General features: G+C 44.4%; 1 protein-coding gene across 6 annotated transcripts in view; it reads left to right on the top strand.

Moving 5' to 3' along the window:
• cadm1a (cell adhesion molecule 1a) overlaps window positions 1-13,222 on the top strand; it is a 304,829-nt gene that overhangs the window by 256,203 nt on the left and 35,404 nt on the right. For all 6 annotated transcript variants that reach the window (XM_066646118.1, XM_066646117.1, XM_066646115.1 and 3 more), the window contains 2 exons: window positions 4,567-4,663; window positions 6,759-6,931. In XM_066646118.1, coding sequence (XP_066502215.1) covers window positions 4,567-4,663; window positions 6,759-6,931 — 270 coding nt within the window. The remainder of the gene's footprint in view (window positions 1-4,566; window positions 4,664-6,758; window positions 6,932-13,222) is intronic.

Genomic DNA, 13,222 nt, shown 5'->3' with positions numbered 1-13,222 from the left:
GGTGGATCTTTCCTCTGTAAAGTGCCGCTTCACAGCAGACGGCTCTCCGCGGCCCCAGCTGTCCATCACAGAGAGAGCAGCTTCAACTCTGACAGTGTGTAATTTGGACAGATGGACAGCCGGCAACAGATCACTTTTTTGTTGACCGGGGAAGGTCAGACAGGGAAATGTCGGGTGGGCAGAAGGCTTGACATATTTATGATTGGTAAGTGTGCAGTTTAAACGTCAGCCTTAAAATAACCCAGCGCATCTGCTTACAGAGCGTTTCCGTCACCTCTGTTGGCCTATGCAAACATTCAGAGGGACTTTTAAACCTCTGGCAGTTTGCATTTGCCGTATAGTTACATTATTGACCTGAGTTAGGCTTTGTGATGGTTTCTAAAGTGAGCCACCTCTGATGATCAGTAAATCCAGCTACTTTATGGTGCACTCCTGAAAGAAAACTTGAATTGCGATGCTTTGTAGCAGCTGCACATGAGCTTATGATCACATGCCCAGTGCCAGATTTCTGTCTGTTTGAGTGTTATAAAGCCCCCAACACTGGAGTGTGTAGCACTGGAACTGCAAAAAAAAGTGACAGATCGTATTTAGAGTGGGATTATTACAAGTGACATGCCTTAATTTACCTTGCTGAATCCCATCTCCAATTTCTTTTAGCCCTCAACTTTGGCATCCACCGAGTTAGTGTTTTGGGATCCAACATCAGTACCTCCAGGGGATCAAACCTTAAACATTCAGTGTATTTTTAAGTTTTGCAATTAGGTGCACATTGTATACTTCACTGATTATAGTCCATCTGACGTCCAGCTGTACAGATTAAGTAGATAGGGGCCCCATAGGCCCCCTGCTGATCAGATGTTATATGAGCAGTGGATCAGACTCATTCACAGTAATACTGACTTGATAGTTTTGTGAAAATATGTGTTGTGATCAAGGACACTGCTGAGGTAGTGGGGACTAATCTGTAAGTTTTAAAATGAATGTTAATTTTTTATCTAAGCGCGTCTTTCATTAAATATTTAAAAGGCTGTGTTCAACACAGTGCCATAAACAAAGCATTCCGCATGCTGTCACCCCACCCTTGACCCCCGCTGTTAACATTGTGTTTTAGCTCAGTCATGATGTTTAAGAACAAAGAGAATTTTGTTTTTAAATCAAGCAGAGACACCAGCAAAAACATGAGTCAAGCTTTTAAAATGTCAGAAAATACTACAACAGCAAAAACAGGGAATATGTCGTCTCGCAGTTTTTCTGAGGTAAAGGTGGGCTGCTGAAATACTGGAGCTGTTAAAAGGCAGAAAGCACATTCTCTAGTATTTTACTTCATAAATCAACAGCACATCTCTCTCTCTCTCTCTCTCTCTCTCGTGGAGATTCTTGTGTGTTGTGTGTATGAATAATGTCCTGGTGAGCAGTTTTGGTCAGCTGCCTATAGAATAACCTCATATCTCTAACATGGTATTTTAACAGGTGATTAAAATAAGAACAGTGGCCAAATTGTGACAAGTTTTTGCCCTGACAGTGCCAAGCTTTAAATGCAATCATAATAATAAAAATAATAACAACATAACATTATTTTCACAGCACTATATATACTTTATCCACAGCCATTTGTTGAGCAAGAGAGTGATGAAAAGAAGGCTTGGAGTTATGGAATCATAACAGAGTAGGGTGACTATGAAACATAGTTTCTTAACATATTAAGACAGATCCTGCTAAAGCAGATGTGGTGAGGCCTAAATTAGTTCCTTTACCCTGGTTATACTAGTGTATCAGGAACGGTCTCCAGCATTGTTTTCTGTATTATATTAGTACTCCTCACAGTTGAGTCTATAGTCATTTTTTCCACTTCTCCACTTTAATCAGTGGTCTTTGTTTCTGACCAAAAGACCACTGTTGGCTGAATGTGTTGGATAGAGGCCGTTATGAAGCCCAGGAGTGGCCCTGAGGTGTTTAGAATTGAATAAACTGGTCACTTGGTGAATAATAGCATCTGATCTGGGAAGTCTCCCAGCTTGTGAGTTCAGGGCTAAATCTCATTCTCTTTTGAGCGTAGCTTGCTTAAACAACAAGACTCCACGTCTTTATGCTAATTCCCATGCACACTGAGAGACGGAGACAATTTACATTATTAACCTGCTGTTCCAAATATCAGCACTTTGCTGGGGAACTCTGTGCTTAGCGCATATGAAATGCCACATAATTGCGCTGATGTCATTACAGTTTCACATTGGCTGAGCTGTAATCTCCCCCCCTGCCACCGTGCATGTGGCTGGGCACACACAGCACCGTGGCACAGGCATCTGTGGCATGCCACTTCAAGCTCCATTATGAGAAGAATATTAGATTTGGGGCCCTTGGAGAAACTGCGGCGCTGGAAGCTGGCCAGGCTTTGGAATGCAGCACAGATCAGCCGTTCCAATCGGCCCAAATACCTGCAAGGGCATCAGGGCGTGGCCGAGGTAGCCGCACTCACCTAGGCAAGGTTATGGCAACACTGCAGTCCGTCCTGCTCCGAGGCAACAGCAATGCAGCACAGATGAAGATCAAAAGATATATGATGTTGAAGCCAGTAGTAGTTATAATTTTTCTCCTTCCTGTGAACGTTATATTGATATGGTTTTTATTCTTATTATTATTATTATTCTCCCAGACCCCTGCACTCAGCTGGGGAGCTTTTCCTCTGTGCCTGGCTAACCGCTGTTCCCTGGTCTTTTGCTGCTTAATGAAAGGCCAGGAACACTTTCTTGTCTCTCACTCTTTTTCCTTGTGTTCTCTCTCCCTCTGCTCTCATTAGCACTCAGTGTAACACGGAGCTTGCTTTTTTCCCTTTCACCACCCCATGTCCTCCCCATAAGCACTACCTGCCAAATGGACCAGAGGGGGGCTTATTAGTGTTTGCCTACCATAAAGCGTTTACAGGCAGCAGCACCACACTTGTCTGCTCTGCCAAAGGCTGCTAATACCTTTATTAGCATCTTATATAAGCCTTCTGCTATTTAGAGTTTGGCTTTGGTATATTTTGCTAGTTACAAATTACTGGTAGTAAAGGACTGCATGGTATAAGAGCAAAATTGAATTTTTAGAGTATAACATCTTCAAACTTGCATAATGACATTGCAGTTACTTTTTTAGGGACTGCTAATTTATTGAGTGCATTTTTGATAAGATAGCATCAACAATTATATTGTTTTTTTTTTCTTAGTTCATGTTCCTGGCCAAATATTTCTTTTATATAATTTAAGAGAAAAAAATTCCCTGTAGTCTTTAATAGACTAAATAACTTTTGATAACATTTGCGCGCCTCTGAAACAGCCTCTCTAACATTTTATTGCATCACCCTGGGGACAAATTATATTAACCTATAATATTGTTGCATGGTTCCATGCCTCTGAGTCTAAATGCCAAAGAGTAAAGTTATGTTCTGCCCAAAAATGAATATTTAACTGTATTCTAAAGAATATATATACATATTAAATCACTTTCATTTTTCTTTAGATACTGATTATATTTGTCTTGTAATTTACCAGTAGCACCGGATTATATTTAAACAATCTACTTAACACTGTCAGTCACCTGTTGCATGCTTCCACATCTCTAGAAAGAGCAGGCCTACTGGACCCTCCATTTTGAAACACACAACTCAAAACAGTGTCAGAGGAAAAAAGGGGAGGTGTTATTTTGAGCTCCCAGAGTGAATGACCATCTTGTGTAACAGTGTCTGCTGGCCATATTCATGGCCTCATATCCATAATGTCATTGTGTATGAGACAGTGAGTGCTGGGCGAGCATGTGTGAGTGTGTCAGCCTGTGTGTCACACGTCATTTTGAATGTCAGTGCCCATGTACACACACACACACACACACACACACAGCAGGAAGCGTAATCCTGGCTGAATTGGAAAGGAACAAGCCGGGCCAGGCAGAGATGTGCATTTCATGCTGAATGTAGCGACCATGACGGCACAGTATGCCTGACGCAAGGCTACCTGCTGCTAGCCATTGGAGAACGGGCTGCTTGCAGTGTCCAGTCATTTTAATGGATGAGGGTGAGGACAGTAGTGATGGAGCATAAAGGTCAGGCCTGAGCACATGAGGGGAAACGAGCTGGTGACAGAACCCAATGTGGATATGATCCCAGCCACCAGAATTACATCTCCACTGCTGTTTCCATATCCAGCATGCCAGCCAATCAGACTTTGCAATCGGCTGTAAACAACCCAGAGAGGTGAAAAAAAAATCCAGCCATCTAATTTTCTCTGGAGAATGGTAATGGCTGTAAGAAGAATCAAACAGCAAAGCATATCTGATAAGAGTCTTAATAATGGAGCACCAAAAATCTAATAAATGTTGCCAGTGCTGTTAAAAATTTGATGCCGCCAGTAGGGAAAGAGTGCTCCTTTTTTCCATCCAAGTTTCTTTTTCATATTCTTTACACTGGTTTATTTCGATTTAATATCCTTCTTATGATTGCTTTGTTGAGAAACCTTGGGTTTATGAAAAGCTGTGTATAATTAAAACTCATTATTTCTATTATTGCTGTTTATTATTATTTCTCCCGGACAGACAAACCGGAGGTGAAGATCGTGGTGGAGTTTCCAACAGGCCTCACCAGAGAGGGCGAGAACCTGGAGTTGACATGCGAGGCCAAAGGAAAACCACAGTGAGACACTTTTTCTTGTCCATGTCCCATCTCTCTCTCTCTCACTCTCTCTCTCTCTCTCTCTCTCTCTCTCTCTCTCTCTCTCTCTGCAGATATCAGCTGTCACAGTAACAGTTTTCCTTTTCTAAAAAAGGAAGCCATGCCAGGGTACTCCAGTATGAACCGGCAGAACAAAACTGAATGTATGCTTTCGGGACATATGTATATAATTCTGTGGATGTGAAGGAAGCAAAAACAGACTGAAGCAGGCTGCACCTGTTATTATTGGTGTCTGGTAATTGTATGGTAATCGGTCCTTGGGAACTAGCTGTGAGTCTAAGCATGATTTGCATGTGCATATTGAAGAGGCAAGCACAAGCCAAATGATGTCATCCATCACAGGCTCTGTTTGTTGGTCCGGGTTGCCTCTGCGGCATCAAGCAGCAGCACTATCAAACATTTCCTCACACATAGAGTCATCTATAGCCTCTAATTGAAAAAAAAAACCCTGGATGAAATGTCAGTGTGGGCAAATGTGTGCAAACACAATGAGAGGAAATTCACAAGTAACTCACCCCTCCATCGCCACCACCATCTCTCTGTACCACCCTCCCCCCTCACCACCCACTGTCCTCCAACTCATTCTGCAGGGAACTGAAGCTCCGCCTGTATTCATTTAATAAAGAGGAAAATACAATCAATACAGTGAGGCGAAAATTGGAAGTCATTTTCATTAAAGTCAGAAGAGGGTCCGCAGTCATTACTGTCATATAGTGTTGGGCTCGGTGCTCCGGGCCCATTTGTATTCTGCCTCTCACCCCAGGTTCTCTGCAGTGTTTCCCCCCTTTCCGTTTCTCTCAGTAAAGCACTTTTTTTCTAGGTCATTTCTCTCCCTCCATTGCAGGAATGCCTGCATCTTTATGCCATGCATGTATATTTAACCTCTGATTCACACTAGCCCAGATCCTACTCTACATGGAATTCTCTTGGCGCGTACCATCAAATGCTGTTTTCTCCCATAGAGGCTGAAGATCAACTGTTATTGAGCTCAAACCAATCTTTTTGTTTGAAGCTCAAAGGCCCACCCTCCCTCCCTTTCTCCTCCACCACAATCCTTCCATCTCTTCTCAGTGTTTTCAAATGGATGGAAACAAGTTTAAACACCAGCACAAAAACCGAACAACAAGGGGAACCCTCCCCAGAAACTCTAGGGAAATAACTAGGCTGCAGTGCTGCCACTGAACCTTGCGAGAATAGAGCAGAGTTTAGAAGCGCCTTTGTTTTTGCCACAGTGGGCCTAGCTCAGTCTGCCCATCACTGTGGAAATCGAACAGGCCGTTCTGCACCCTGTTTACACTAGGTGGTTGGAGAACAAAGGAACAAAGCTCCTAGCAGCAGGAAAATATCAGCCTTTAGTTTTTTTGTCAGTTCATTAAAGCCCTGAGTAGAAAAATTGCCCAAACGGCTAAAGAGAAAGCTGCTGGTTCCCATAGAGCTCTAGTCCACACAATATTTTTGTAACCTCAACCCTGTCCTTATCTGGCAGGAAAGGGGCATTTTACTGTGAATTAATATGACCTTTTATAGCCTATACTCTGTTAGCTTTTTAGCATTGCATTATTTATGAGGCTAATATTGCTAATCATTCAGGATTATTATCTAAAGCAAATATAAGCTCGTAAAAAGGTGCAAAATTTTCTCATTGTAGCTGCCCTTTGTTTTAGCTTTGCAGGGTACACTAAGGACAGATTCCATTATGTTAACTAACAGATGTCACACTGACTAGCATTTTGCTGTCTGATGGGGCAAATGACAGGGACATCCTTCCACATACTACCTACTCAGAAGGAGAGAGAGGCAAATTTTGATTTCTTGCACTCCCATCCTCAGAATTTAGAAGCATCACAGTTTATTAAATGTGCAACCTCCTGATGATATACCCCAATTTTAGAGAGTTGTGTGACTTGGGATGCCTTAATTTCACGCTGAGCTTGATTACATGGGCATGATTAGATCAACATGATCATGAGCACCAAAATGTTTACTGTCTTTATCTGTGCACTAGTCATCTACAGCATATTTTAAGGTTTGGTTTGTGCTCTGTCCTTCCGTCCAGGCCTCAGCAGGTGAACTGGGTGAAAGTGGAGGATGATGTTCCATCACATGCTGTAATCACTGGTACAGACCTCTACATTGAGAACCTTAACAAGTCCTACAATGGCACTTACCGATGTGTGGCCTCCAACTCGGTGGGCGAATCCTATGCTGATTACATCCTCTATGTGTACGGTGAGTTCACAAAGCTCAGGCAATACCTCCTCCTCCTCTATCTCTATCAGTCTCTCTCTCTCTCTCTCTCTCTTCCCACACTGCTCCATCTGAACACAGGTCAATAGCATTGATCTGGATGACATTTCCTTTCCTTTAGGACATCACACTCTAATCTGACCATTTTCCTCTCTGAATTTACTTCTGATATCGTTTACTGCACTAAGCCTGCGGAGAAATTACTTGCGTCTATTCTTAGACGGCAATAATCGACAAAGGAGCTCTTTTTTTTAAGGGGATTTGAGCTTTTGCAGAGGGTCTTTAAGTGGTGAGCTATAGCTATGTTTACAATGCACAGCTGTGCTGATAACAAAGGGAAGAGGCTTGCTTGTGAAACAAACATCTGCAGCTCCTCATTTTTTACTGTGTTCATTCGGTTTCCCTTGGTTTTTGTAATAAAGCTATTATGATGAATAATTTAAGGTGGGGCTACGCTAGCCTGGTACGGCATCTGCATGCTGTGGAGTGGCTGAACACTGTGAATGTGAGCAGTAAAGTCAGGCATGTGGCTCTAGCTGGCTTGCCCCAGAACAAGGTGCAAATGTTATTGCGGCGAGCTTTTCGCACTTCAGCCCCAAGAGAAGTTGGCAGAAGTTGCAGGTGGAGAATTCACAAGCTCCCAGACTGCAGAAGTGGGAATGGAGGGAGGGACACGTGCCACAAAGGCCTCGGCAAGATCCTACCCTTATTAAAAGCGGACTGGGCCATAATACAGTCTTTTCTGGCCTGTATGATGGCTTTGATATCTGCCGCTTTTTTAATATCTACAGTAATTCAACCTGCAAATCTTGTCCAGCATTGGAATTGCTAATACAGAGCCAGGATGCCGGGCCTGGGCTGTCAGCGCTTAATCTTGTGTCATGTTCCTCTATCATCCCCACACATGCACCCTCCCACCTGAACACAGTGTGTTAACTAGAGCGCTCTGACACTCTCCTGTATTCTGCAAGAGCCGCACACATGCGCTCATAAAGACAGGCGCCGGTGACATCTGCGTACATCATAGTCTTATAATTATTCTCCTTCGGTTTTAACAGGATGACATCTGCTTATTACAGACATTGGCCCTGCCACATTCTGCGCTCTGCTGCCATGGCCTGACAACTACCCCTGAAATGTATGAAGCATTACAAAATCCTGTTCAAGGAAGGCACAATTAAGGGGCTGCGGATTGTGGCAACGAAGAGGAAGAATGACAAAATGGCTGTTTAGCAAACTGTCAAGCTCACAGCAACATTTTCACACATCCTGAAACGTGTATTAAAAAAGCATAGCTGTTCGGTAATTGTTGAGCTGCCGATGCATGACCTTGTGGAATACCACCGTTAGAGTGTTTTAATATATATCTCAAGTATTTCTCATAGAAAAGTAAACACTTCAAATATTCCATTACAATTGAGCATATCTGCCTGCTCTTTGTCAGGAAATGAGAGCAGAGACATCTCTCTCTCTCTCCATCTCAACAACCTCACGCCACTCCACAGCAAGCAAGACCAAGAATAACTCTGCACTCATATAATTTGAAGTCTGCGAAGTGTAACGTTTTAACTTATGAATGACTTTTTGTTGAAAGAGACGAATAAAATGGGCCCAGCTCATCAGTGCCTCACGTTCATTGGGAGCCTGGGGCTTGCCGAAAGACGTTCCTGGCTTCCTTTTTTTGCCACGCGCACAGACAGAACAGATGTAGTGCAGCGGCCATTTCCCCCTTAATGCGTTTGTTCCCCAACTATTGTGAAGCTAAGTGATGAAGAACACTCGGAGGGGGGCTGGCACTAAAGCGGTTATGGGGGGGTGGAAACTACATTCCCTGAGACACATTTCCAAAGCCTGAGTCCTGGCAGAAGCCCTGCAGGGGAATGAGAGGCAGCATACAGGGCTGTAACCAGTTTACGGAGCGCCTCTAAGCTAATAGAGACTACCTTTCGCCTCGGAGGCCCCCAGCCTCTTTTTATTGCGCCCTTCTCCACCGCTTGTCACCCTCGCTCTCGTTCTCCCTCCGTTAACACTTCCTCTAGTGCTTAGAGTGCTTTCCTCTGCCGTCCCGCTGCCGCCTGCGAGAAATCGATCACCGCAATACACTCCTTCACCCGTGCTTAGCGCGCTAACCCTGGCATGCAGCCGCCTCTTCTGCTCGCCGCTCCCAGCACATTCAAGGCGCATCCTAACTCCAGAGGGAATGGATTTCACTATGTTGGTGTGGATTACAGGTTATTATACAGCCTTAGCCCAGGCCCTTTCCCAAGAAAACACTCCATATGCCTTCGTAAATGCCAGGGCGCATAAAGAGATATTTGTCTCAGCGCAAGCCAGATCCCTGGGCCCTCAGCCACCAGCCTGCGTCGTTCTTTTCCTGCCACAGAAGCGAATTGTGCCGCGATTGATAAAGGGCCTTGTTTCGTGACGTGCTGCCGATGACTTGAGGGAGCTAATTGTCCCATGTACTCAACAACACACGTCTAATTCCAAGCAGGCAAGAACAGCAGTCCTCCCAGCAGTGCACATAACTCCCAAGCAGCTAGTCTCAGACGAGCAAACCCAACATCTGCAGAAAAGGGAAAAAAATAAATAAATAAAAACTAGAGGGGGAAAAAAATAAAAACAACGAAAACACACAAGATCTGCAGTCCTGCCACAGCGGGCCAAATCCCATCACTGTGTCATTATAATGAAGCTGTAAATTCCCCCCACTCGACACTCTCCTTCCATTCTTAAGGCTCCACACACTTTCATTACATTTGAGCCGCCGATATTTCCTCTCGCAATTTGTCGCAGTCGTGACGTGCACATTTAAAAGTCAGATTCCGCCGATAAATTTGGCTGCTGTCAAACATGGCTTCAGTACTTTGCCTCTCAAGAAGTCACCCAGCTGGAAATGCAAATGTTGCAGCATCAGACTCGGCAATGAAAAACTCCTGGAAGTCTTTGGGTGAGGGGAAAATGACAATGCATAGCAAATGGCATGCATGTCAATGCGCCTGAACCTTTGTAAGCAATGAAGCAAATATGTTTGTAGCTGCTAAGGCTGCTTGGCATTATCACCGTTCATCAAGAAGCTTTTTCTGCCCCTGAATCAGTCTTCATAACCATGTCTCATTATGATGAATGACACGTAACCATGTCCTCCTACGAGCATGCAATCGAGGACCCATACACCCACGCTTACTGCAACATCCTCTTAGAGATGACGACGTGATAAGCCCTCGTTGAAAGGCAGGGAAGGGACATGTGCAACTTGCTGGATTCTAATGTCAACTGTTATCCTCCAGTAGGCACACCATTCCATCAGCAGAGATGAACCAGCTGTCTCCTCACGAAAACATGAGCAGAATGATGACTACAAGACTAGATCGCTCACAATGTGGCTCACTTGATTGCCTCTGTCCGACCTACTGATGCAACCCACCTGTAAATACTCTCAGTGCTGTGTAAACTTGGTATCAACTCGGCTCCTGATTGTCATGAAATGAGGTGCGGTGCTGGTGTATGCGCTGTTCTTTCATCATTAGCGTTGTCATAGGCTCGTCTCTTAATAGGCCTGAGGGGACCCATCAATCTCTTGTCATTGTGTGCAGCCGGCAGATTGGGGTGGGTTCTGATTTTTTATTTTTTTTTTGGAAGCGTGTGTTGGCCCTGTCCCACCTAACTCTCCCTGTTTTTCCCTCTCTCTGTCTCTCTCCCTCTGTCTCTTGCCCAACCACGGGAGTCTCTCTGCTCCACATCCATCTCACTCTATCTGCCAGAATCATTAACGGGGGCGGACTCCTCAGCCCTCCCTTCATTAGCCTTTAATTGGAGTCAATCACTCCAGGGGTCCTGCCAATGCTGGATTTGACTGTACTTAGTGTTCTTTTACGCCATTCACTCACCTCTCCCTTCCATTGATTCTGAAAGACTGGAGGAATGCACGCAGCTAATTGAATTTTACTCTCCATACCTAGGCAAATGCGCTACTTCTGGCACTTATTGATGTAACGTCTCTCTATTTTCCCAAAAACAGATGGGAGAAACGTGGCTGCATATGCCTCTATCTGTCTCTGCCATTGGAAAGCGCACTGATCCAAATAGGCTGTTTTGTTTTCCCTCTCTCTCTTTCTGGGCTACATGTTTATGTGCTAGAGAGAAGAGGGGAGTGAGAGGTGGGAGGGGGTACAGAGGTTTCCTCAGTCTTTATACCCCTCGAGCATCAGTACCATTGCAATATTTGCTGGGATTAGCTCCCTCCCCTCCTCCTCTGTGGTGGTTTTGCTAGAGTGAGCAGAAGCCCTCCTTGAACAAACATGCAAAGCTACCTAACAACACAAGGTCACTGGTGGGCAAATCAACAGCTCTGAGCTGCCTCCGCTAATCACTTTTGTTACTCGCGTATGCACTTTCTCTTCTTATACGTGGCGCTTCCTCAAATGCTGTTGGCCCATTAGAAGCCCCCAGTGGGCCAGGGGAATAGCATAGCGATTAAAAACCCTGATCTCTTCTCGCTCTGTGTGCCCTCTCTATCCACTCCACTCTCTGCTTATGCATGCATCGGCCTGCATCTGCAGGTAGAAGATGTGCCCTTTCACCAAGTGGCCCACTGGGAAGATAGAGAGAGAGAGGAGAAAAAGAGAGAGAGAAAAAGGGAAGATCAAGAGAGAAAGGAAGCGAGTAACCGAGAGTAATGTAGCATTATAAGATCTCCTTGCAGTGCTAGCTAGCATGTGTATGTCTGGGGAATTGGCGAAACTGGCAGTTTTGCAGTGGCCTAGGTTTAATGAGCCTGCTCCACATGCCACACACCTCAGCCTGCTGCAGTGATTCATAATGCGCCGTGATAAACACACGCCAGCCTGGCACTGCAGGAGAGCGCCCACTGTTTGAATGGCAATAAGCTCTGAACTTCTTTTTGGATCTGCTAGTTTCTGATGCCATGTTACTCTAAAAGAGACTCGGCTGACCATTTACATAGGCGACCGTGCTAAGGAACACGGCACAACTATAGATCCTTCTGCACTGCCAAGTTTTTAATGAGCTATTGACACCGTTGATCCCCAACATCTGCTGGGCATTCACAGTTCGTAACAGGATAGAGCCAATTAAGTTGGCCCACCACCGAGGCTGAGATTGGTCTTAAGCATGCAGCGCATCACACCAGACCCGTGCTTAGCCATTCAGCCGGCTCCCCATGCCTCTGTCAGTCAGCCTTCCTGGTTTATTTATTTATTTATTTATTTACCAGCCTGCTGCATCCTTCATACAGTATGAAGAAGCTCGGCTTTGACTGCCCACATATAATTTAAAAAGCATTAACACAAAGGGCTTGCACGGTATAGCTGTCCACCCCTAATCACCGTCCTTCCAATCTTTAGTTCCGTAAATTGTATTGCCTTTGTAGCCACAACGGAAAAAGAGATCTTTTTATTCTTTCTTTTGATCAGTTGTGTAGTGAAGTGAGGGCTGTAACGTAGACCGGGATCTAGTGGCTTACACTGCTGTTTGAAATCACGGTTTTCAATACTGAAATACTGTAATACTTCAATACTGTAATGTTTGTGCATAAATATGTACAATCTTTCTACCATATAACTACATTTAGAGGACATTTTGAACATTGAAGAGGTTTCACAGTGATGAGATATGCATAGGTTGCATAATAACTGAGACAGCTTAGATTGGATATTAATGTTTTATTTAAAATCTTGTAACCAAATCTGAAGGCAGGTTCATTTTTTATTAATTTAATAATCCCCCCCCCCCCCCCCACCCCACTCTCCTTCTTTTTAAATAGACAATTTTACTATATCAGGAGCATGACTAGATGTTGGCTTTTGAACAATAGACCCATGCACTTTTATAATGGCTGTGGATCTTGTCTGGACAATAAGATGGATACGTTAGAGGGTGGCACGGTGGCGCAGCACGTAGAGTCGCAGTCACACAGCTCCAGGGACCTGGAGGTTGTGGTTTGTGGGTGACTGTGATCTGTGAGGAGTTTGGTGTGTTCCCCCCGTGTCCGCTTAGGTTTCCGCGTAGTGTTCGTAGGTGTGAGTGAATGTGTGAGTATTTGTTGCCCTGTGAAGGACTGGCACCCCCTCCAGTGTGTGATCCCGCTTTGCGCACAGTGAATCCGGGTTGGATTGGACCCACCTCAACTCTGAACTGGATAAGTGGTTACAGATAATGAATGAATGAATAATATAATCACCTTATCAAGCAGATTAAGTCTAAATGGCTTGAGGTTTGAGATAGATTTGCCTACTACTAAACTATACTACT

This window comes from Hoplias malabaricus, chromosome 15 (genome assembly GCF_029633855.1).
Source record: "Hoplias malabaricus isolate fHopMal1 chromosome 15, fHopMal1.hap1, whole genome shotgun sequence".
NCBI lineage: Eukaryota > Metazoa > Chordata > Actinopteri > Characiformes > Erythrinidae > Hoplias > Hoplias malabaricus.
The sequence above is the reverse complement of the archived record's forward strand: the minus strand, read 5'-3'. Positions and strand labels throughout refer to the sequence as shown.